At 38.6% G+C, this 25,496-nt stretch overlaps 1 protein-coding gene across 5 annotated transcripts; it reads left to right on the forward strand.

The window, feature by feature from the left end:
- Positions 1–1,166: 1,166 nt before the first annotated feature.
- LOC111638159 (major facilitator superfamily domain-containing protein 6-A-like) lies at positions 1,167–8,174 on the forward strand. 5 transcript variants are annotated; one of them, XM_023383808.1, is made up of 7 exons: positions 1,168–1,562; positions 1,689–1,777; positions 2,000–2,078; positions 2,227–2,323; positions 2,498–3,895; positions 5,651–5,806; positions 7,970–8,174. In XM_023383808.1, the coding sequence occupies exons 3-7, from the start codon at positions 2,037–2,039 to the stop codon at positions 8,098–8,100; spliced, it is 1,824 nt and encodes a 607-aa protein (XP_023239576.1). In that variant the 5' UTR covers positions 1,168–1,562; positions 1,689–1,777; positions 2,000–2,036; the 3' UTR covers positions 8,101–8,174. The 5 variants fall into 5 exon arrangements, with proteins under 5 accessions (XP_023239574.1, XP_023239576.1, XP_023239578.1 ...); XM_023383806.1 differs by lacking the exon at positions 1,689–1,777 and having other exon boundaries at positions 1,167–1,562; XM_023383810.1 differs by lacking the exon at positions 1,689–1,777 and having other exon boundaries at positions 1,168–1,644.
- The last annotated feature ends 17,322 nt before the right edge of the window (positions 8,175–25,496 follow it).

Here is a 25,496-nt window from a genome sequence, read left to right on the forward strand (position 1 = left end):
CGACGTCTTAACACTCTTATATTTACGAAAGATTTTTTAATTCTGTTTCAAAATTTTTCTATTTTTAAATTTAAATAAATACTGCAACCAGCCGCTTAACTTTCCTGGCAAAAAACGTTTTAAATCGCTCGTGGCGCTATCTGTTACCAGATTTTATTTTAAAAACTTTTATATAATTAATTATTATAAAACGACAAGGAGCTAAATTCTGACGGTAGAGACGAGTATTATAAACAAAATATACGCTAATAACCAGTCGAATAGTCATTAATTCCGACTCTACTCGAGATATAACGCGCCATCTCCTTTCTCTTCCCACCCCTCGACCTTTAACCGCCAAAATGTAATAGTGATTTTTTTGACCGACCGACTTTCCTTTTGTTATGTAAGCTATAACAGAATCGGAAAAGTAACCGCTTTTTATTTACTTAACGAGAGACCGCGGCCGTACGTAGAGTGTTTATTCGGCGGAAGAGGAAAGGGAAGAAGGAGAACGAGGAGATAGAAAGAAGCGAAACGGTGGGTTTCCGTCAGCGGCGTACTACTCCCTCCGCCTTTAACGCCGGCGTGCGGTTTTTAGCTTGCCGGGCCGTGGGTCTAAAAGAAAACCCGAGATGTAGCCAACACCGATAAGTAACGCGACTACTACCGGTACTTCTTTTTATTTACCAGACTTTTTGTTACCGCCCGGTATTCGGACAGGCGCGTATAATTTTCCATCCGGATCTTTACCCTTTCCGCATTTCCAAGTTCCGGGCAATTACTCCTATTTTCCACGGATTACGTGAAAAATACGAGTAATTTTTAAAGATGTTTTTCCAAAGAAGACGTAAACACGGTAATAGATGAAACCCGGTAATTTATTTTTTTCCGTAAATAAAGCAATTTTGGAGAAATGGACCATGTAATTTTTTTTAAAATCAATTATTAGCGGGTTGCAGTCGGCACTGTTTTGTCTCTACTCCCTCTACGGACTAAGGTGACGTTTATAACGGAAACGACGTCGGCCCGGTCCCACCGAGACGCGCCAGAAACACTTCGTAATAGCCAAAGGCCCATCGAATGTTTTTCGAATTGCCTTAAATCTTCCATCGGCGGTTACCGGGCGGCACCACATTTTTAAAGTGCCAATTAATGGAAGAACGGACGCGGGGGTTAAACGGGGCGGAAAGAAGAAGGCCGACAGATAATTTCGGTCGAACGGTTCGCCCTCTGGACTCTTTATCTGGGAATTAGCGCCATCGGACGTTTACGAAACGAAATTCTTCCCTCGATAAATAACGTTGGCCCGGACTCCGATTGTCGGCCTTTTCTTTTGGAAAACCGTCGTCCCGGACAATAGGAGATTCCGCCCTTTCCCCGGGCGACCGTCGGTCCCGGTGTTTCGTCTCGGCGCGTTTTGCCCGTCGATCGACCTCCCGATAAATTTCTACTTAACTCGGAAGCAAATTACTGGAAGCGGAGTGGCAATCCTCGCCAATGACGCGCTCGAATCCTTCTCCATTGGTCGAAGGACTCGGATACGTCACTCGAGAGCAAAATTCGTAAATGTCCGACTCTCGGTACGAAATGGGATTTCGATGACGTCACCGCCTCGACCTATTCCGTATCGTTCTCTTCGCCTTCCTTCTCCGCGTCCACCGCGTAAGTGTGCAGCGCGGGCGCTTAATTGGTTTCCTTTTTGATAGGACGGTTTGTTTAACGAAAATAGTGCAAAGATCGCCTTTACTTATCGACTAGAAGCAACGGGATCGAAGACCTTCGTCCTACGTCGTTAGTAAGTTACTGACCTTTACGCATTTCGGACCTTCTCTACTCCAAACCGGATCTCGTCCTCCTTTCGTAAACGCCGCTTCCGTAGACTTTTGCGTAAGAAATTATCGGGTGGGATAACGCGTAACGCGGAGGCCGTCCTCCTGGAGTACTTCGCTTCGGCCCGTCCCGCCGTCTTACTATTTATTTTCGATGATGGAAGACGTGACGAATTCTTGTATTCCAGGTGTCGAGGAACAAGGGCTATCCGGGAACAAGCGGATATGGAAGACGGTGAAATGGAAGACGGGCCAAAGAAAGACCAGGTAAGATTTACCCGTCGGTGTATTTTTACGCATTCGATTAGGTTACGCCATGACGGTAATCGCTACCCGACTCGTTTATTCTTACCAGGTAAATTATAGAATGAGATAGCCGTATATTTTTATAGGTACTGTACAATGTAAATTTCAGGCTAAAAGAAAATGCGAAAAGACGATGTGTCGACTTCCGTCCGGAATCAACCTCCCTCTCGTGCCTCTTAAGATCGTCAACTTTTGCTGGCACGGAGGTAAATATCTTCTCTTTCGCTTTTAGGCAATTAGTTATTCGCTCGAATAACGGAATTATCTATAGTAGAAGTCGAAACTTTTTCATATTCTTTTGTTTTCGTAGCTCCTAGATTAATGCAGCCGCGTTTTATAACTTAGTTCTAAATTAACTGTCCATTTGTTTTCTTTTTCAGCCTACGCCAGCCTAATGCCTTATTTAACGGTTTACATGAAAAGTCTGGGTTTAAACGTTCAAGAAACGGGTATCATCTACACCATCCTCCCCATCTCGGAAGTGGTGGCGCCGGTGGTGGGTGGCGCCATCGCCGACAAAACCGGGAAGTACAAAGCCGTATATATGACTTCGTTACTCATGTGCGCGGTTTTCTGCGCCTGCTTTCATTTCATCCCCCATATACCGAATAGCTGCCGACCCACCCGAGTCGACGTCGCGTGCTCTGGTTCTCGATATATCGCTTCTTTTTCCGCCAATTCTTCCGCCATTTACCTTAAAGATCTAGAATTAGAACTGGGCGACTGTCGACTTCGGTGTTCTAAACATTTTATCGAAGATTATCGGCACTTTTGCCACGACCGAGACGCCTGTTTCCCCGAGTTAACGGCGGGAATAGAACATTACATTAGCCTTAGGGGATCGGTCGATTCGAATCGCAGTCTTAACGTCAGCACGATTAGAGTCGTCGATCGCGTTTACCACCATCCCACTTGCGACTGGGATTCCGAAACTAAAGACTACCAATGCTCCATGAAATGCGTGGCTACTAAAGTCAATAACGTAAGCGTTTCTTGCGGACCCGAGGCAAAGTTCCGCTATTTAACCGTAGGGCTTTGTCTAATCGTCAACGTGGGTCTGGGTTTTTGCTCCGCTCTGTGCTTCAGCATGCTGGACGCCACCATATTCGTTTTGGTGACGAAACACAATAGTTATTTCGGAAGACAGAGACTTTGGGCCAGCTTGGGCCAGGCGATTTTTTCTCCTCTGACGGGTTACGTGGTAGACTTATTGAGCGAAGGATGGGGCTATACCGATTACTCCATCGCCTTTCACGTATTCATCGGCATGATCGCCTTGGAAGCCTTGGCCATGTGTTCGTTAAACGTCACGGCACCGGCCAGACCCAAACATTTTTTTAAGAACCTGGTCCGACTTCTGTCTTCCCCAAAAATATGCGTATTTTTCGTGGCGGTGTTTTTCCTGGGGACCAGTTGGGGGTTCTTGGAATCGTTTCTGTTTTGGTTCCTTTTAGATTTAAAAAGTCCGAATTATCTGTTGGGTCTGACCATAACGGTAGCTGCCGTATGTTCCGCCCCCTTTTTGTACACGTCCGAATGGTTTTTACGCAAACTGGGTCACATAAATCTCATGTTGGTGGCGTTTTTCTTTTACTTCGTCCGTTACTTCGGCTACTCGTTCATTACCGATCCCTGGTGGTGTCTACTCTTCGAAGTGATGGAGGCTTCCACCTATCACATGTTATGGGTGACCATCGCCACCTACAGCGGAATATTGGCTCCGGAAGGGTTGCTGGCCACCATCGAAGGATGCGCCGGAGCACTACATTTCGGAATAGGTAAAATTAATTATTATAAATATATAATGTTTAACGTCGAAATTTGCACGTGCCGAAAGTGTAGAAGGCGTATAACATATATACTGTTAGTTAATTTTATCGATAAACACTTTCAAAATCATTCGTGTCGCAATCGTTTCTTTTTGCGCGCACAAATTGACGCAGCTACGCATCAAAAGACAAAATGTCGAAGAAACTCGATTCGGTCGCTTACTTTCAAAATACTCTTTTTATCCTTGACCATTCCAATGAGGAATTCTTAATTTCAAAAGAAAGAAATGCTGGCTGATTATTTACATTTTTAGAATTTTTAAGTCGCGATAAAAACAATATAAATAATTTGCCTTTTAATAATCAGACGACGGTTTATTTATACGAATAAAAACCCCGATATACGATCGTAATTGGAGAAAAGGCCGATCTAAAGAGGTTACGGACGAGAATATTTTATCGTTAAAGATTCCGAAAGAGGGGAGACGAATTAATAGAAAATATAAGTGGACCAATTTCTAGAAAGTTATAATTCTCATAACCTAGGTCCATATCGCATATATTTTCGATAAACGCCACGATATATAAACAATTTAGTTATCTGGGACGAACTTCGAAGAATCTGTTATACGTCATTCCTGGCCCACTTGACCTTCGCGCTCTCCTTTGGTGGACATCGACTATCCGCATTTCGATAATTAGTTAAAGCCTTTTCGGACGTCCCTAATAATAGTAAAGTAATAATAATCTATTAAAAATAAAGGCAAATTTAACCTTTCGTTTGCGGAATTAAAGCTTGTCGCCGTATTAAAGAACAAAAGACTAGCAAAAGATCTCTAAATCGGATAAAAATTTATTGACTTTTTCTATTTCGTAGGTGTTTTATTTTTCTTTCGTCGTCGTAAACTTCTGTATCGATGTCCGACTACTTCGACAAACAAATTTCCAAAATTTTATTTTAGTCGAACTGTTAATATTTTTAATTGTTATCATTAAAAGCTTTTATTTAACTCGCTTCGTACCGTCCTTATAACTCGCCACTCAAATTTCGATCGCGCGCAGTAAAGATAGAAGACCGAAACTTTCGTGACGTACAGTACTTTACCCCGACGACCGAGCGTTTTAACGATGTTTTGAGGAATGGCCCCCGGTCCCGAAATCCGATAAAAGTTAGAAAGGTAGAATGAACTTAAGATAGAATTAAACGTACTCTCGATGCTGGCGTGTATTTAAACGCGCCGTTGCGATTTACATATCGTATATAGGCCTATTGATAGTAGGATTACCCCACTGTTATCCTTATCCAGTTTTGTAAAACACAACCAATAAAAGCGTTATTTTAGACTTATTCCGAAACCGCGTCTTCTTTAATTTATTATTCTATACTTCGCAGCTGGGTGCTTAGGTAGACGATGCGCATCTTTAGCATCACTAGGTAGACGATCTTTTGCTTCGTCTACCTGCGCACCCAGTTGCGAAGTATAGAATAACGTTATTTTAATCGAAAAGAAATAAAATTGTTACGCGAGAAAAATTTATTAATCCCATCTTTTCGACATTACTTCGGGCGGGAAAGGAAACTCGGTGGTTAAGTAATTAAGACCTCTTTCTACCTCTACCGATATTTTTTATACCACGTTTCTCTATCGCAGAACTGGCAAAAACTTTCTAACGAAAATCTCTGGTAAGAGACGAGAGGCGGCTATTTATTTCCTTCCCGGAGTTATATAGGCAATTAATAATAATAATTTGAATATTTTACAGGTCGGGGTGCGGGCAGTTTTCTAGGAGGAATGTTGATAGACGTTGTGGGAATAAGGACCTCGTTTCGGATAGTGGGAAGCGCTTCCGGTCTGATCGGAGTATCGTACGCCGTCTTTCACTATTACACGAGTAGAAAAGAAAGAAAAAAGCCAATCGGTAAGTTTGCCAATCGCCTTTCACTTCTCGTAATTCTGCCGTTTTTCGTACATCGGCCACGCGCGTCTTCGTTATTTTTCCAGCGCCGGTTTACCTTTAAATTAACTTAACTAACAAACAAAGTTGTATCGATTGCGTCAAACTGGAAGGCCGACGTTTAACGCCAGATATAAAATTTCGTCGCGTACAAGTGCCGATCCGCGACTCGTACGAATCGACACTCGGGGATAAAAGTTAGAAATGACCAAGGCGCGACTGGATATTTCGCTTCATTTACTTCTCTCAATTCCGTGGTCGACGGCGTGGAGGACGTTCCTCGGCCATTCTCCCCCTCCGCTCGGTAGTCGGACGATTCGTTCTTCGCCAATCCAATTGTTGGTCGAAATAAATGTGGTAAACCCTGTGCCATTCGAACGAATATTTATAGTTTCGTGGCATTTTCATCGTTTTTCTAATTACTTACTTAGAACGCAATAAAATTGATTATTTTAAAACCTAGGTTTCTATGGAAATATCTAAAAGGAGGGTTAAAAAAATATAGCCTATAATAATAAAATTTTTTAAAAATATATATTTCTAGGCCATATATTTTAAAATTTTATTTCAAACTCATTGGGAGGATTAGGAATAGAAGAGATACAATATACAAAATTTTCCAGCGATAAAGGAAAGCAAATATAATTAATCGAGGTATTTTGTGAGGAATTCGGGCACTCGTTTCATTTTCTTTCGTAAGGGTATAAAGACGGTCATTTAAAAATAATGGATAACGGAAAAGGGAAAACGTTGTTGTAATTAACGTTATAAAGTAAGATCATATTAAATCAAAATTCGATTTGACTTTATCAGTCGTTGAATATCTTTCTAATAGGCTAAGTTCTATCGGATTTACCAAGTTTATTTTACCCAAACTGATCCTTTTTATTACCAGGAGGAAACAAAGTTTCTAACGAAACGTTTCGAATTTTCATCGTTTAAGAAAGTTTAATGACGTCATTTAGAAATGTCCGCGGAATGACTTTTGCGTTATATTTACGTTAGAAATAACAACGAGTCGCGTTACGACAAAGTGCGATTTACGCCTCGTATTTTTACCAAAGTTTCTCAAAAAGCCGTTCGAAATACAGTAGAGTCTCGAAAACTCGGCCTAATGTGGACCGAAGGGTGGTCGAGTTTGTGAAAATGCCGGGTTATCGGGAATGGGCTTAAAAAAATGGTTATCGGGAATGGGCTTAAAAAAATAAGTACGAGTGTTTCCTCATAAAATACTGTACTGTACTTGTATGTATTGTTTACTTGAGAATACAACAGAGAATAAACTGCCTAAATACCCTTAAACAAAGGAAAAGTACGTCCTTTATGAAGGCGTAGAGCCTTTACTACATGAAAATGAAAATTAATGAATACACTGTGTACAGTAATTTATCCGATAAGACAGACCTCAGAAAATACTTTACGAAACATAAAGCTGTCTATAATGAAAATTAATTAACTAAGGACTTTTTTGCCCTGCCAGGGTGTGGCCGAGTTATCCGGAATGCCGGGTTATCGAGTGCCGAGTTTTCGAGACTACTGTACCTTCATAATAAGCGGGTTTAGTGGTTGGTCGTAGATCCGGATGGATCCTTTCGAATATCGGGCCTGACGACGTTTCCGTTCAATTTCAGAGTTAGGCTGTCGTACGATCTTTCTATTACCAGAAACCAGTTTAGAAATTATCACACTATCGTATACTGTATCTATTAAACGGCATTTTTTGGCAACGTTGTAATTTTTTTAAGATATTCTTTTCTTTTTACAAAGTCGATGGATCCTAACGCGTTAAATAGACGAGTCGTATTTGCTTAAAAAAAAGTAAAAAATACCATACTCCCCCAAATCTATCATTTAATTTCTACCGTAGAAATTCTTCGCCCACGTCGGTAATGCCTTCTGTAAGTAGGAAAATGTGACCGACGATTATTAGATCAATCGGTGGTTAGATTTAAATTCATAAATACAGTATTAGAATATATGTTAGTCTTTAAACTTTCGTTTCCCGTGTACTAAACGGGAGACGGAGACTGATAACTATTGAAAAAGTGAAAGGCGTAAAAGGCGTGACTTTTAATAAGGGTTAATTTTTTTTTTATTTGAAGGTTTATTTGTCAATGTCTTTTGCAGAGACGAGGCCATCCGTCAACGGAAACGTCGATCATCAGATGCAAAACCTGGGCAAGACGGAATTCAAATCCGCTAATTCATCGTTAAGCAAAGACTCTACGGGTGTAAAAACCAACGCGTGTCCCGTTTAAACTATTAATTAAATCGATTTTCATTTGTATAATTCCCAAAGACGCCGACTTATAATAAAATTTACAATTTCTCACTCTCGTTTTCTGATATTAATCGCGAACAAAGGTACTGTATAACGGTGGGTAAGGCAAATCTTACGACATAACTGTCGTAAAATTTTTCTTACCCACCGACTTTTCTCTCCTTCCGTCTTCCGATAAATTTGTAACTATTAAACACTCTGGCATGCCTTCGAAAATTCGAAAAATAATTATTTGATGGATAGAAATTTTAAAAAAAGTTCGAAAACGATACAGTAAATGTGGATAATAGGAAGCGCGTTGGAATCTAAGCTCGGACGGGATAAAACTGAACGGAGAGTTAGTTCTTTCAACTGTGCTGAGAAAATACGTAGTTACGGCTATTTTCCACACATTGGCCTTTGCGGTTCGTAACGACGGACGAGTTGTATCTATCTGCGTAGGAATCTCGCGGTAAGTGGCGTCTTTTGTTTCTAATAATCCGCCGTAAGTTTTTGCTATTTCGTAATGACTTCCGGCTTGTACTGTCGCTTCTCGGCCAGGAAGAACTACGGCCGAATCTGGAAGGTCGAGTCGGTGGGTACGACAGAAGTCTGAAGGTTAGTGCGTTGGAGAATAGATGTAACTGGGTATTTTCGCTCCACCTAAAGGTAACTTTTCTTTCTTTCTAGCCCATCGCAAATTATTAAAGGATAAATAGGCCTTTAAAACGTACAGTACAGACCCATCGCTGTAGTTATAAGCCTATATTTATTGACGACTTTTAATTAAGTGCTAAAATCAGTTTAAAAAAATTAATATACGTGTGTAAACAAAACACCGATTAGGTTTTTCCATCTGATTATTATGGTAGACTCGAAGCGAGTTTTTGTAAATCCGTATCGTAATTCGAAATTTTTCTTTCTGAAAATAAAAGATTTTAACTTTAAATTAAAAAGACAGTTCAACAATTTTTCGAATTTATAAACTTATTTACAGTTTAAAATAAGATAATAAATAGAAATACTAAGAACTGGAATCCGGACTAAACACTAACAGCCGATTGCGAAGACAGAGTTTACGTTAAACGACGTTTATCAACAGAACGGCTTATAGACGTTGGCTGGCCGAACCGCGGATTAAAATGCGTTGCAAAGACGACGATCGTCTATTTCCGACCGTTCTCTAAACGAACTTCGGCAAAACATTGGCTCTTACTATTACTCCCCCGTTTTTGGAGTCGTTGGGCCAATCGGGTTGTTTGTTTGTGATGTCAGAAATGGTGGCCAGCTATATTCCGAAAACTTCCAGAAATAAAATCTTAAGGCAGTCAAAACCATTGTTCGGCAATTAATGACAATCCTTTTCCATTTCGATATTTAGGCCTAATTTCGTCGCCGATACGGTTTAAAATACGAACAAATTTATATTTAGAAAATTTATACCGAATTCGAAATTCGTCTTCGGAATAGATTTTTAAGGAATTATTTCGACATCTTATTACTGTCGAAATGAATAATTTTAAATATTTCATTATTCATATTACATTTTTTATATCTGTAAACAGATTTCTATAATTATTAAAATCGTCTCGTTTGTTTAACAGTAAAATGACTCCGAAATGCATTAACGTTTTATAACCGACGCGATACTCGAATTGTAAATAAATGCATCTGATTTAAATTAATCGAACTTTTAAGTCTTCACCCATTTGAATAGCGAAATTGGAACATTTAAAACAAATTTAAAGTTATTAATTTTGCTGTTTTTGTTCCGAGCAATTAATTAATGAATAATTTTGTCGATTCGTACCGTTTACAACACTTATCAAAGGAACGATATAAGACGGCCGGATGTCCGAGCGGTCAAGCTGGCAGTCTACTGCTCTTGGACACCAGGAATCGAATCCCCAGGAATTTTTCGGGGTGTGGCCCGTTCTGATATGTGGTCCGTCCCTCACTACCAGACAGCTCCATTGTGGGCCTGGCCGAACCCGTAATGGGCTTGCTATAAGAGGCCCTCTTAGTGCCCACAGGTCGGAAAGATTATATAAAAAAAGAACGATATCTGTTTTTATCTAAACTTTTCCACGAACAAAGCTACCACTCAAATCGAAAAGCCCTCTAAACCCGCTATCGAGTGAGTCTAGAAAATAGGTCAAATAACTCGTTTCTAATCGCTGTGTACATTGTGGCGGGCGAGAAACGCCGTCTCTGCAATGAAATTTTTCTGAACAGCGGTCTACCCGATCTCTAAACCATCGTCAGTCTCTAAACGTTCTCTGCGATCGGCTGTGAATGAAGAAATGGCTTTGTCCGAGCTCTTTTCAACTGCTCAACTTTTCTAATGTTATATCAATATGAAAATTTTTTTATGTAAAATCTTCAGTTATAATAAAAGTTTACGAATATAAAATAATTGTACAGTATACAAAATTTTTGTTCGATATTATTGAAGAATACGTTAGAGTTTCAATAAAATAACATGCTGTATGAGGTTGTTTTTTCTCGGAGTTGTATATAATTACGAGTAAAAGCGAAAGTATTCATTCGTGTTATGAAGAAACTCGACTCCGCAAGGAGCCAATTGCTTATGCAGTTGCTTGGGCCCCTGAGCCAAACGTGGTGCTATCTTGTCTCGTCTTCCCGTTTTGATCTCGTTCGTTGCGCTTAGTTTATGTCTTATCTGCGTTACCATTGAGGTGGAATTTGCCAACGCACGCTTGGACAAACTGGGATGAGAGGGAGAGGGAGAGGGGGAGTAAAAATTTCAAGAAAAATAAGGACGTAATTTATGAACAGTCCCTAAGCAACGTTTCGTTATTTTATACTTAAATACTGAACTTGGGGTTCTATTCCCTTTCCTAATCCAAAAGTTCATAGAGTCTGCCGTTGACAACCCTCACAAAATTCAAAAATTAAGATCTGGCGATCATCTTATAGAAACTATATCTGCAAAACAACCTGAAAAATTCGTGACGATAAAGACATTAGGCATTATCACAATTACTGTTTCTTTATATGCCATCCTCAACTTTTCTCTTGGAGTGATATCGGAAAAAGATCTCTTCTCCAAGCCAGAAGCTTCCATTCTTGATAGACTGTTTGCTCGCGATATAGTGGCAGCTGCCGTATTAACATTCGTCAAGACGGGCAACAGATTGCCACAAAAAACAGCATTCTGACATTTAACATCCCCGAGTTACATTCTTTTGTGATTGTCGGATATTTGCGATGCTCAGTAGGTCTTTATATACCGAATCCGCCGCACTGTTGTCAATGCCACCGGTTTGGCCATTCCAAATTATCATGCCGTGACATCAGTCTTTGTGCCGGATGTTGTCTTCCAGGCCACGAAAGTACCACATGTAGTGCTGACTCTTGTTGCGAGAATTGTAAGGGTTCCCATCCCTTGCCCTTCGTGGTAGCGTGAGAAACAAATCCAAGAAGCGAAAAACCTCAAGGAACAATACTTTTGCTGAGACCAGAAAAACAGTGGGGGGCTTGAATGTCCCCAAAATCGAATTCTGCTGCCTGTAACAGTTTGGAGAGATACATTATAAATATAGATGTTCTACTTTAATTTATACAGATGGAAACAAATTTGATAATCATATTGGATCGTTTGCGATCTGTCACCCGATGTGGTGACAAATCATTTACCAACGGCTTCAGTATTCTTTGTAGAACTGAATACATACCATCCACTTAGCACTGAAACATATTATAAACAAAGGACACCGTCGAAGTATAATATTTTCAGACTCACACAGTAGATACAAGCTTTCAACTCTGCAGTTTTCTCAACATCAGTGGCGGCCTTAGGGGGTGGCGAGCAGGGCAATCGCCCGGGGCCTCGCTCTTGGAGGGGCCTCGCGCAACAACCAAGTAGAAAAAAGTTGATATTTAAAACTTTTTATTTTATCCTTGGCTATTAGTTATAACAATAAAATAAATAAGGGCCTCGCAAAGATCTGCCGCCCAGAGCCTCGCAATGGATAAGGCCGCCGCTGATTAAGTTATTAAGGCATTAATGGAATGTTCCATCGACCACATAATATTATTAAGTTTATATGAAAAGGCAGAGCAATCTCTCTCTGTAAACACATGGATTAACAATGAAATACCAGATAAATGTAACGAGCCAATATAAGTTTATCTAGTACAGATCGTGGTGATTTTACTGTATCTTCTTACTAAGTTGTTAAAGTACAGTAGACCCCCCTATAACACGGGTTCCTATAGTTCGGATTCCTATATGACGGCGAAAAAATTGCGACGGTATCCGTACAAACATGGTAAAAAAACTCCTATAATTCGGTAAAACGTCATCGGGCAGCCGAACTACTTTCCGCCGTCCAGCGCCACGCTANTTATAGTACAGTATATATTAATATTAATAAGTGCCTACTATTTCAATTCACATACTTTGCACAAAGGACAAGGGCCTCGCAAAGTTCTGCCGCCCAGGGCCTCGCAAAGATCTGCCGCCCAGAGCCTCGCAATGGATAAGGCCGCCGCTGCTCAACACTATCTAGTATAGAAGGTCTAGGTTTTGTTGGGTTCCGGGACACGTTGACTTAAGGGGTAACGAATTGGTTGACATAAGTAACAAAGTCAACTACCCCACTTGGCCGGTTTTCACGTGCACTTCCTACAAAGATTTAAAACTCATCATAAAGGCTAAACTGCGCAACGTTCCCCGAATAGTCAGACAACCCCAAAAAGCTGCACGAGATCAAGCTAGTTACAGAATTTTGAGAGCCGAACCATCGCAGGAACAGACAAGAGGAAGTTGTCCGGTATGATTGCACATAGGACACAATCTCCTCACCCATCGTTACTTCTTGGTGGGCGAGGATCCGCCCGAATGTCCTGGGTGCCATTGTTTTAACAGTCGAGCATATTTTAATTGCTTGTGGGCTTTTTTAACAGATTACGCTTGCGATATTTTAACCGGTCTAATCTTAGTCCTTATTGGCAAGGATTTCAATTCTTTTCTTCTTTTTCGTTTTTATCAGATATTAGTATTAGTATTTTAAAAGAAATTTGATGTTCTAGACCAGGATTGTTCAACCTTTTTTCCCAATGGGCCAAATTAAAAATTTACGTATATTCAGCGGGCCACAAAGGTTCTTTACATAAATAAATGCTTTTAAAAAGTTCAAAATGTAAATATCAAATGTTAATAACAAACACAGTATTTTTTGTAATTATATATCTTATTGTCAGTCAAAAGAAATTATACTCCCACAAAATAAAAATAAATTCAAAACGATTTTTGGCACTGCCTTCATTTTATAATATTGTCAATATCCGCTGTTATGGTACTAGTCTTAATTCTAAGAATGTTAGTTAAATGGGAATCATTCAACTTATTCCTTTCAGCAGTTTTGGTGTTTTTCACAAACAAAAGAATTGTTCACCACAGTAAGTATGTACTACTTCACACGCGTAACAGTTTTCTAGAACCAATTACATTATTAAGTTACATTATTAAGACATCAAAGTATATCCAGTGAAATTTTTTACTACATACTTTACCAAAATAAATGAAAATGCATCTAAAAAAGTGTAGGGTGCAGTAGGCCGTGGGCCGCATAAAAATATTAAAGGACCGCAATGAGGCCCGCGGATCGCGGGTTGGACATCCCTGTTCTAGATCTTTCTTGATTTTATCTGAATTTGTTTTATTATTATGTATTTTCGAGATCGTTATAATATGTTTTACTGTGTAGCCGACGGACGAGGGGCCTTGCCCGAAAACGCGTATCGGCCAATAGAAGATCGATAAAGATGATGTAAAATGCCTCGTATCTATTTATGCACCTAGTAGTGAAGAAACAAACAAATTGTTTTATTATTTTGATTCTATTTTAATTATCTTGTAACATGCATTTTGTGTTTTATTTTATACGTCTTTTTTAATGATTTTTTCATTGACTGATTTTATGCAGTTTACTTATTCTTATATCTGCACCATTGTTATGCTGTTTACAGTTTTCTTATTTCAGCTGAGTTTGAGTCATCATTTTATCATATATCTATACCATAACATAATATATAGCCTATATATTATGTTCTTTTTCTTTTAGGGATTTTTGTTATTTTTATCATTTTAATATGAGAATGCATTGCGTATCAATGTTATATATTTTATAGATGCATTATAGATTATAGATTTTATAAGCAATGTCTATTTTATATATTTTATTATTTAACAAAGTAGGTAGCGCAGCGTGGTCCACAAGACCCTCGAGCCATTAAACAATAACAATCCGAAGCCCAGATGCCCGATAATTCAACCGCTTCGAAGTTAAAACAGAAAACTACACTTAAACCATACAACAGTAATAAACAACGCTTCCAACTCTTCAAAAGATAGTATACAAAAGGAACTGACCGAAAATCACTAAGCAAGAGAGTAAGCAGTCTCCAAAGACACATCAATATCAGATATCCACTCGATGAGCGAATTCACGGACTACTGCGAAGCTGAAGAGGACTTGGACGTAGTCTCCCCAGTATCTCCTCCAAGTCGGAGCAAAGTCAAGATAAGGAGAAATGTGCCACTGGCTAAACACCCGTCATCTTAATGGCCAAAAGAGTTTATTTTATCATAACTATATTTTACTTTCCCGGTCTATTGTATATAACAGAGAAAAATATAGACATCGGTTAGAAATTTACCCTCCAAGATTTTTAAATTTTTGAACTCGAGGACCTCAAAACATCGAGAAATGCAAAAAAATCAAACAAAAAAATTCGGGGTATTTTTCTGTATATACGGATGTTGCGGGAGTGTGGGGGAGCACAATTTTATTCACCCTCTTTGTAGCTTAGTAATACTCGTATTTTTGACGGAAAATTTCCGAAATTTTTCAAGGAAGTTTGTGTATGAGGGGATGAATGCTATTAAATTTTGATAATTAAAGGTCGAGGGTGGGGATATAAAAGGGGGATCGCGTGTAATATCGCGAGTAGGGTCGGACTTATTGACGATTTTACTGATTATTAGCATTTACATTTTTGTTTTTTTAATAAAAATCGCTCTTACTCCGAAAATTAAACCTTTTGCCATTTTATAATAATTAAAAATATAAAAAGTTTTTAATAAAATATCCTTCTCCCCATAGTAAAGCTTGGACTTTGCCGCTAAACGTCGTCGATCGTCATGCCAACCAATTATTGAAATTATGTCGACTGGACTAGACGATCTCGCTTAAGGACACAATATTCTAATATAGGCCTGCGTCTATGGACTGGCCGGATGGAGCTTCTTAATTTATTCTTGCGCCGTTGTTGGCCTAGCTTAAAAAGTACAGTAGGTACTCGCGACCAAGTGTATTTTCTCTATCGACGTCATTTCCATTAAGGCTCAAAGTATCGTAGCGAAGTGCACTGGAAACTAACGTTTTTCCCGATCTGCGTCTAGATTTGACACTCGGCATTTATTTTCAGAAAATTATTTGCCGTACGAAACAATGATTTTTCCTTGACAAACAAAAAATACTTTTGTGTGAATTGTTTGTTATCGGATTTGGATACATAAAATCTTCGGCATATTCGTCGGTTATCTTTCGCTTCGAGTCGAAACATTTGGTAGAAAGATGTTTGTAGATCTTCGGCCTGTGACCTTTATACGAAGACCAGAGAAGAGAACAAAATCATTGGAAAAAATATCTCTACCGCCAAGTCAAATGGAAGGAAATCGGTCTAAAAGAACTTGGATAGAAAAGCATTCTTATCGGTATCGTTAAATTCAAATAGAACATTTTTATTGACGATTATTTTCGTACGACTACGTTAAGCCGGCCGGGAGCGAAACGTCCTCCGACCGTTTAACGGCTGAATTAAAGGAAATTATTAATAAATAAAAATTTCGATTTGTTAGTAATTTCCTCTGACTCGAGAACTATTTTATATAAATTTCCACCTTCAAACTCGAACAGCTTCTCCTTAGGCTATTGGAAGCCACTCGTAATTTCATTTAAAATAATTTGAACCAATGTGAACGACGAGATATTTTTGAATCTTTATTACAATGAAGATTACGTAATAATAGATGTAAACATATACAAAGTAGTGATGTTCCATGCATATACATATATTCCAATTCTGCACCCTAAGAATGCCTTTTTTCAGACCCACAGTGAGATTGGCTGGGACCGTAACGGAAGACCGAATGGTGAGAAAGGGAAACCGAAATATCCGGGTCGGAAAAATTTCCTGATTTTATCGTTCGCTCGGATGCCATCCCGGATTCGCCGGAGCGGTAAACCGTCTTAATTAAAACATTTTTTCAAGCGTTTGCGGGTAAATTTCGAGTGACTAACAAGTTCTGGAAATTCTTCCTCCAACGGTAAAAGAATGCGACGTTTCGGAGGCAGAAAACACGCGAGTCTGTCGATTTACTTTAGGCCAATCGAGTGTGGCGGTAGATTTTAATGGAGAGATCACACGTTACTTTATTTAATTTCTGGACGTTAGATTCTATTTTTATTTTAAAATCAACAAGCTACTTTCGTTGTTTTATTTGCTTCTTATGACAAAAGTGTTTATTTTCTAGGCGAATATAGATAATAAGTATTAAATATCTTTGTAGAAAATAATTTTATACGATAACGACGCCTATTTATACTATTCCGAAAACAAAAATTATCGCTGAAGTTTATACTAAGTTAAGTATTTCGACACGTTCGTAACAATGCGACGAAACGTTTCGGAAACCGTCTTTTCGGTCGGAAGGAAATCGACCACTACTTTTTGTCCAATAAACTTCGTTCCCTCACCCCACGGGTCTGTCTGATTAGCCAAACTGTCGTATTCGGAGAATTAATAAATGGCAAATTACGGAGGTTTTCCCAAAGTGTCCCGTTTCCACCCATTTTCCCCAAATTCGAAATCATTAGCCGATTCGAGCCAGAAAAAACCGACAATAACGTGGAAACTTTGGAGGAAATCGGGAGGCGGCGAGTTCGAATCCGAAATCTATTAGCTGGGAGACGGTTCTGGTTGCTCGAAAGAAACAAGAATTCGGCCGATAAGAATTTCTGCAGCATTTAAGGAAGTAGACCAATGAAATTCAAAACTCGAATCGTTTGGCCAGATTAAGATTTTAAATGAAGTATTTCCGATTCAAATATATACGTATTCTTCGTCTGACGAAAAGACGATTCCTTCAAAAGAACGATCGACAACTACCGGTTTAGATCAATCGAATATCGCGTCGGATGTCAAAGGAAAACTTTAGAAACTTTTCCTTTGGAAGAGAAATTCTCAAAGATTTTATAGGTGTTGGGAATTTTGTTGGTGGAGTTGGATAAATTGAGCCAGCAAGGATAAAAAGGGGAGACGGATGAAACTTTTATACGTGTTTATTCATCGAACAAGTACAGATATAAGACGTTACAAAAGAGTAACAAGTATTCAAAGGGGTCATGGTAATCAGGAGAGAGTAAACAGTGTGTCATCGTACACCACATCTTACCTTTCAGGCGCTAAACTTTTGACACGTGGCTGCCACGTACCTAACAAAAGGGACCTTTCCTTTTCGTTAAAAATTCCTCAACTATTTTTCATTTTTCGTAAAGGCATATTCACCTACAAATGTTATTCGTTAAACGGTTTCACGTAACGGCTTCGTATCTTACCCAAATCTTCCAACACAAATTTCATTTAATCGAGACAGAAGAGGACAAAATTTTTAGGAGCTACAGTACCCGAGTCCGACGACCGCGCATTTTTACCATGTTATAGGAATTGACCCCTCCCACCGTCCTCCCCACCCCGAAACCCGATAAATATAACCGAACGAAGAATTTAACCTCGCTATTAATTCAATTGCCTCTATGTCCTTATTTTATACTATTTTTGCTATATTAATGTCTACTTAGGACTTAGCGTATTATTTGGACTTATTATACTGGTGTTTTCGTTTCTGAGAATAAACCAGGTAAAAAATAAAGATTGTTTTTTCTGAATAAGACTTCCTCTTTTTGCAGAAACAAAAACTAGTATAGTAAGTCCTAATAATACACTAAGTCCTTAGTAGACAATACAAATACAATACAATAATTATTAATTTAATCTCGCGTCCGTGTAAATGCACCGGAGTGACACATATGGAAGATGTGGCTCCGCCTCATCTTTCGTCTCAATTTCAAAAGAGCCACCAATAAAAGTACTTTTTTGTAATTTAAAAAAATGTATTAAAGGTATTATTGTAATAAAACAGATCCAATTCTCTTTCTTGGTATTATCGAACTTTCGGTTTCGGAAAAAGTCTACATTTAATACAACGGGCGTAGTTTAAATAATTTAAAACATAGACAGACCAACCGTAATATCGGAGATGGGCTCGGAGGACCTTTTCGTGTCCGCGTGTCACGTAACGGGGTAGTTATAATTATGTAATTTGCGGACGGCCAAGTTTTAGACTTACTCGTTAGAACGACTATTTTAAAGAAACGAGGCGAATACAGTACGATTTAATCAGCTTAAATTAAAAAGACCCGACACGATAAGAATTAAAACGAAGACATTTATAGGGTAAAAAATAAAGGAAACGACAGGATACGTCGAATGCCAGACGTTTCCTTCCACCCGGGGGGGACACGCCGTCCCCGTCTCGCCGGGTTAAAATTTTAAAGGATACTCGAGTAAAGGATGCGGAGCATTCCGCACGTTTTCTTCGGCACCGTTTACACATTTTTAACGTTCGATTCGTTTTCTGAATAAAAAACGACGGCGATAGTTTACGGGAAGGCGTTAGAAAAAGTTCGGAGTGTTTTAAGTCGATGGGATTCTCTTTAAGCCGTATTTAAATTAATAAATGGAAAATTATTTTAGCGAAGTCCAAACCTTCCCGGCGAAAAATATATCGAAAAATAACAGAAACGACCGGGCTTTTGACTTTAGGGTACGCTTCCGATGGACTTTTATCGGCTTAAAGACAATTTCTCCGTCCGACTGTTTCTAAAATTAGGCAAATTAACGAAAAAGACGAAATTGTCAAAATATTTAAGCAACTTCGCTACTCGGGAAAATAATTGGGAAAACGTTCTATTAATGCCACTAGGTTCCTATAAGACAATCGTCGAATTTCGCCACTTTGGCAGAGGGCCAATTGTATTTAAATAAAACGGTCGGGTTAATTATTTGCCTAATTAACAATTCCCTCTCTACGCCAATCAAAGGCTTCTTCATTTGTATATTTTCCAGATTTTTCCATAAAACGCCACGAAAACTTTTATCGCCTCCGGGATGACTCTGACGGGGATTACGAACGTAAACTACTAAAGCCGCGACAATTTACCGAATAATTAGGCCTCGCCCTCTGTTGGGTAAAAAATACACTAAGGGACGACGGAAAAATGCGCCCCCCGAGTTCCGTCTGTACCGGCAGGGGCGGGTCTATATAGGGACTAATAGGGCTTGAGCCCCGGGCACACAAAAATTGAATTATTATCATAAATTTATAATACTTTTTCGTTAACAACTAGCACTTATCGATATAAAGTTTGTTATTCACATCATTTCGTAAATAAATATACAGTAAGAGCGTCGTTTATCCGAATCAATTGGGGACTGAGGTTGTTCCGATAACTTATTTTTCGGATAACCGATTGTGTACGAAAAAATATATTAACCTATCCCGTGTTGAAATTTTTCTCCGTTGCGTGTCGCTTCGCGGTGAATTTTCGTCGATATTAAGCCTAACGTATATTTTTTAAATTATTATCGTGGCTATTGTATCGTTAAAAATTATTTCTTTATTTCTTACAAACAAAATAAATATATTGAAAATTATAAAAACCGAAAGATATATACTTTAGAAGATGATCTAGTATCAAAAACGTTCGATTCAGCACGACACACACAGTCCTCAGAAAAACACTACACAAAAGTGCCAGTGCTGCCAGCTAAAAAACATACACCAACAAAAAATATTGGAATAGCCCAAGATATAGCCAAAGATTGCAGCGCCACAGCACTAGCGAAAATTTAAATTTGCCGACTGTAATGCTTTCGGATAACCGACGTTTCGGATAAACGACGCTCTATTGTATTTCAACTTTGATTTTGATGTTATTAAAAATGAATTTTAAATACTAATTTAAAGATTCTTAATCTATCAAAAAAATGGGGCCCCATTAGACTTCGATAAGCCCTAGGCCCCGAAAAACCTAGATCCGCCCCGACTACCGGGCAATAGTTTCGAAAATAAATTTCACTTATCGAGCTCCGCCCTTTCCAGATATTTGTCGAGCGTATTCCGGACAATTACCGCGGGAGAATTATTTCCTTCTACGTGTGGGAAATACATTAATTTAGTTAGGTGTATACGTAATTATACGGTTAACTTATATACAGGTATAATATATTTACCGTATACCGTTCCTTAAATTGAAAAATGCTTTAAAAAATAAATTTAACAATTTGTCGACGTGTAAGTTAGCAAATACACGTGTTGTCGCGGACGGGCCCACCGTTAAAGCATTTAACGGCCGAAACAAATACGGAAAATCACCGATATCGATAAACCCCCCGCTTTTATCTCCGCCGCCAAACTTATCTGCCCCGTAATTATATACAAATATGTAATAATAACATATTTGTATATAATTATCCACGCCGTTTTATGTACGGAAGAGAATAATTATAACGATATCGCGAGTTAAGAGTAAAAATAACGAACCGAGTACGACGAACGACCGTACCATTTACCTACTTTCGTCCCCACATGATATGGGTATTAACAACCAGACGAAAATAATTTCGTATCTTTGGAAATAAGCGAATGACGAAGATATATTTTCTGTAAAAACACACGCACACAAATCTTTTTATTTCGTAACATAGGTTACATTGCAGATTCTGCAGTAGCATAATCCGCTTACAATTACTTATAAAAATTATAAATGTAATAATAACAATACAATAGTCGGACAGTTATTCGTATTTTACAATTATTAACATAAGTATACACATACATACTTATATATTATTTATGTTGAGCAAAACAAAAAAATAGACAACCGACAATTATAGTGGTTTACATAGTATTACGAAGGCAAACATAAAAAAATAGGAAAGAACAAATAAGTTAATAAAAACAGAAATAATGCTGGTGGTTATGTACTGTACATAGTAATGGAATTACAATTACAGATACAGTTAACATAATTCATAAAACATCCGATAACATAAGATGTACGATGATGTATATTTTCTTATACTTACCTGAAGAGTTTCAGCACTGTGGTCTGTTGAAATCTATTAGGTAGATCCCTGCTGGGCATGTCAAGAGTTGATTCCAACATTGACAGCTCTAAAGCACCTGATAATATAGTGTCCTGTATGGGCAAAAGAACCTCAACAGAGATGCAGCGCAACACACTCCGGTAACATTTCGTTTTCAAACGTAATCAATACCTTACTTGTTTCACAGTTCGTGCCAAACTCTTCCTAGTGGCTACGATAGTTGCACATACAGTGTTAAAGGTCGATCACAAAACAACTTGCACAGACATGTTTCTCCGCAAGAGTGAAGAAGGATACTTCCAAGCAGGCGTTCTAACAGTCAAAGTATTGTCATATACTATAAAAGATTGATAAGATACCCTTGTAATTTATAAGTGTCAGTTGCAACACAACATATTATACCAGTTATTGCAGTAGTCAATGAAAGATTACTATCCTTGCATATAATTAAGTTCAGTGGCGGCCTTAGGGGGTGGCGAGCAGGGCAATCGCCCGGGGCCTCGCTCTTGGAGGGGCCTCGCGCAACAACCAAGTAGAAAAAAGTTGATATTTAAAACTTTTTATTTTATCCTTGGCTATTAGTTATAACAATAAAATAAATTTAATTTGTAGTACAGTATATATTAATATTAATAAGTGCCTACTATTTCAATTCACATACTTTGCAAAGGGCCTTGCAAAGTTCTGCCGCCCAGGGCCTCGCAAAGATCTGCCGCCCAGAGCCTCGCAATGGATAAGGCCGCCGCTGCCTGGGGTACGCGTACCACTAATTGGGAACCACTGCAATATTCCAAGCAGAAAATATTTATCTGAAAATATCATCCCTGATATATTTCAAAAAGTTCAGTCAAAAATTCAGAAAGCTATTAATGATGCAAATATACAGTGGAACCTCGGTATACACCAGCGCCACGCTACGGAGAGTTTAGGCGAGTAAGTTGAGTTTACTATCGTCTGTACAGTATGTAAATTAGGTACCGTAAGTCTAATACAGCACTGTAATTTTATACATTTCTTGTGAAAAAAAACATTTCTTATTTAACGGCCATAAAAATTATTTATATTAATGATGTCTCCAAAGTTCAACGAAGTCTACGCAGAAAAATAACTTATCAGAAATCGCGGCCGCCGTTTGGTGCGCCGCTCCGCGACGAAAACAAGCTTAAGCAATGGCGACGTCGAACGGTGCACACTCGATAAGTAATCCTACAATTTTTCGTTTATAGCATAGTTTATACGGATTATTCCCAAAAAAATATACGCATTTTGGAAATGTTGAGTCGAATTAGTCTAGGAATCGATTAATTTTATGGAAGAAAACCTTCCAAACAGCCATAGTCGGTAAACTTCACACGGTGTCGGGCTGTGATTGGCAAGGACTCGTACAAAATGGATTCATAAAGAACGGAACGTATCTACCGTGTTATAGGGGGTCGACTGTATAGAAATGTTTCGTAATTGTTTATTAATTCATTGTGATTGCATGGCCACGCAACACCACGCTCAGACAAAATTATTTTAATTTCTTGTCTTTCCTTTTCTAAACATACACAGTCAAAAATATAATGGTCACTGCCATCAGTAATGTTACAGTGAGTGCATAAAGTTGTATTATGACTGACAAATCTTGATAGATATGTAGCAAATTTTCCATGGTCAGTAAAAACTGTGGTCAGATTTCAACCAGTGGTATTTATAAATATCATTAATATTAGGAAAGAATTTATAGATTATTATCTCCCTATTGCTGTTCCACTTGTTTTGCCATATATCCAGGACTTCTCTCCACGAAAGTCTTTTAACAGTGGTCAAGCTGACTTTGTTATAAGAAATTTCTAGCTGCCAATTATTGGCAGTTGCTTTAGCTAATGCGTCAGCTCTTTCATTCTCGGCCAAACCTTGGTGTGCTTTAGTCCACATCAGGCTATATTTGTTACTGGAAGTCATTATCAGATTCTTAATGCGTATAGACAAAGGATGTAATAGTGAACTGTTAATGACGGCTAGGGAAGAAGCACTGTCACTGATAATCGTAATATCACTTGATTGGTACTGAGTATTAGCCCGTGTCAGGACCATAAGAATGACAAATAACTCTGCCTGGAAAATTGTTATATTTACACCGAGTCTAAATGTGCTATGATGTATTTCATTATTATTCAATAAGACAACGAACGAGCAGCTAACGTTACTGCCATTTTTCGATCCATCAGTAAATATCAAAATGCCATTATAATCTGTATCGTAAATAATGTTTACAAGAGGTATACTCGGACTGGGTGACAAGCTAAAGGGGGTTTCGGATTCAAACTCCGAAGTTAAAATTGTATCTCTGGTTAGATGGATGTTATCCCCCCCATTTTAGATAGCTAAGTTGACTGTAGAACTGAATACGCAGTTCTATAGGTGGCTTTCGTGCTAACACTTGTAGGGCAGAGTTGGAGGTAGTTCTATAAGCTTTGGTGAGAGGAATCAAAGCTTTCCTCTGAGCTGATATTAATTTACGTTTAGGATGGGTCTTATTTGATGCCCATCCCCAACACCCACGAGCATAAGTGATAATTGGTATGAATAATTGATTGTAAATTGTTTCAACGGCATCAAAACTAAATCCCCACGTGCCAGCAGCAACCTTAGCGAAGGCCTGGAAAATTAATCCAGTTCGCTTTGTTACATGATCAATATGAGGCTCCCAGGAGAGCCGATAATTCAGGATAATTTCCAGATATGTCAGTGTTTTTTTGATAGTTATTGACTTTCCACCCATTTTAACAGTGGGGACACGTAAATAAAGATTAGGGCGATCAGGAAGGTTAAAGATTATGCCTTTTGTCTCGTTAGAGTTGAATTGGAGTTTGTTTTCACGCCCCCGGTCAAGTATTTTATTCAATATTTTAGTGCCCTTTCTTTCTAAATCAGCTCTACTATTACCTCGAATGAGTATAAACACATCATCAACATACGCTGTAATACCGTAATGTCCAAAGTCCTGTTCGAGGAACGAGGCAAATGTTATGATCCAGAGTAGTGGACCTAACACTGAGCCCTGTGGGCACCCACGAACAATTTTTCTAGAAACCATATATTGTCCGTGCTGCATTATCGCTGTCCGGCCAGTTAAGTAATTGTGGAGGAGTTTGTATAGATTTGAGGGGCAATTCTTACGATGTAATTGTAAGAGAGTTAATGGCCACCAACAACTATCGAATGCTTTACTAATGTCAATGCTAACAGCCAAGACAAATCTGTTGTTATTGTTCAGCAAGAGTTGTATTTTGTTGATAGCATGATAAATAGCACCATTGTTTGCGGAATCCAAATTGTGAATTAGGTAGTAGTTGATGGTATTCTACATGCCAATTTAATCTATTAGCAATTAGTCGTTCTAGTACTTTGCCCAGCAGTGAAAGAGATATTGGGCGAAATAATTCAGAAGTCCCTGGTTTCGGAATTGGCACAATTTTTGCCTTTTTCCACGATTATGGGAATGTTCCCGAATAAAGACGAGAGTTAAACAAGTTTATAAGATGGTTAGGGATCAGTTCCCACAATTTCTTTACAATAGTAGCTGTTATACAATCGCCCCCAGGCGCCTTTCCAGTTTTTAAAAAGGAAATAGCATTGTTTATTTTCATTTTCTGTAAACAGACAGAAAGACAATAAAAACGACGAACCGCTTTCGCCTTTATAACGGGAAGAAAGTCTCCCGAAAAGGTAAAGCGGAATTACGCGCCGACTTAATTCGCACGGGTTTAGCCAGCGGCGGATGAAAAATAATAAAATTTTGTCTGTCGTCGGAGTTAAAGCGACCGCACGACCATTAAACCGACATTTTTCGAGTGTAGTCTGTTCCGAAATGTTACAGCCACACTGAAGTAATTACACTAATAACCTATGTATGTATGTCTCTTTAATCCGAAATTAAGTTCGGTAGACTATCATTACAGCTATCGGGCTAGACACTTCTTTTATTGTTTCCACATACGCATTTCGGACTTATATAAATGCTAATTTCCTCTTCGGCGCAATATTAAAAATTGTCACACTTATACGGTGACAATTTTTAATATCGCACCGAAGCGGGGCTTAGAATTTATATAAGTTATATATAAATTTATATATTTACGGTTG

Source organism: Centruroides sculpturatus, unplaced genomic scaffold (genome assembly GCF_000671375.1).
Source record: "Centruroides sculpturatus isolate CEXI.00-Female unplaced genomic scaffold, Cexi_2.0 scaffold895, whole genome shotgun sequence".
In the NCBI taxonomy this organism is placed as follows: Eukaryota; Metazoa; Arthropoda; class Arachnida; order Scorpiones; family Buthidae; genus Centruroides; species Centruroides sculpturatus.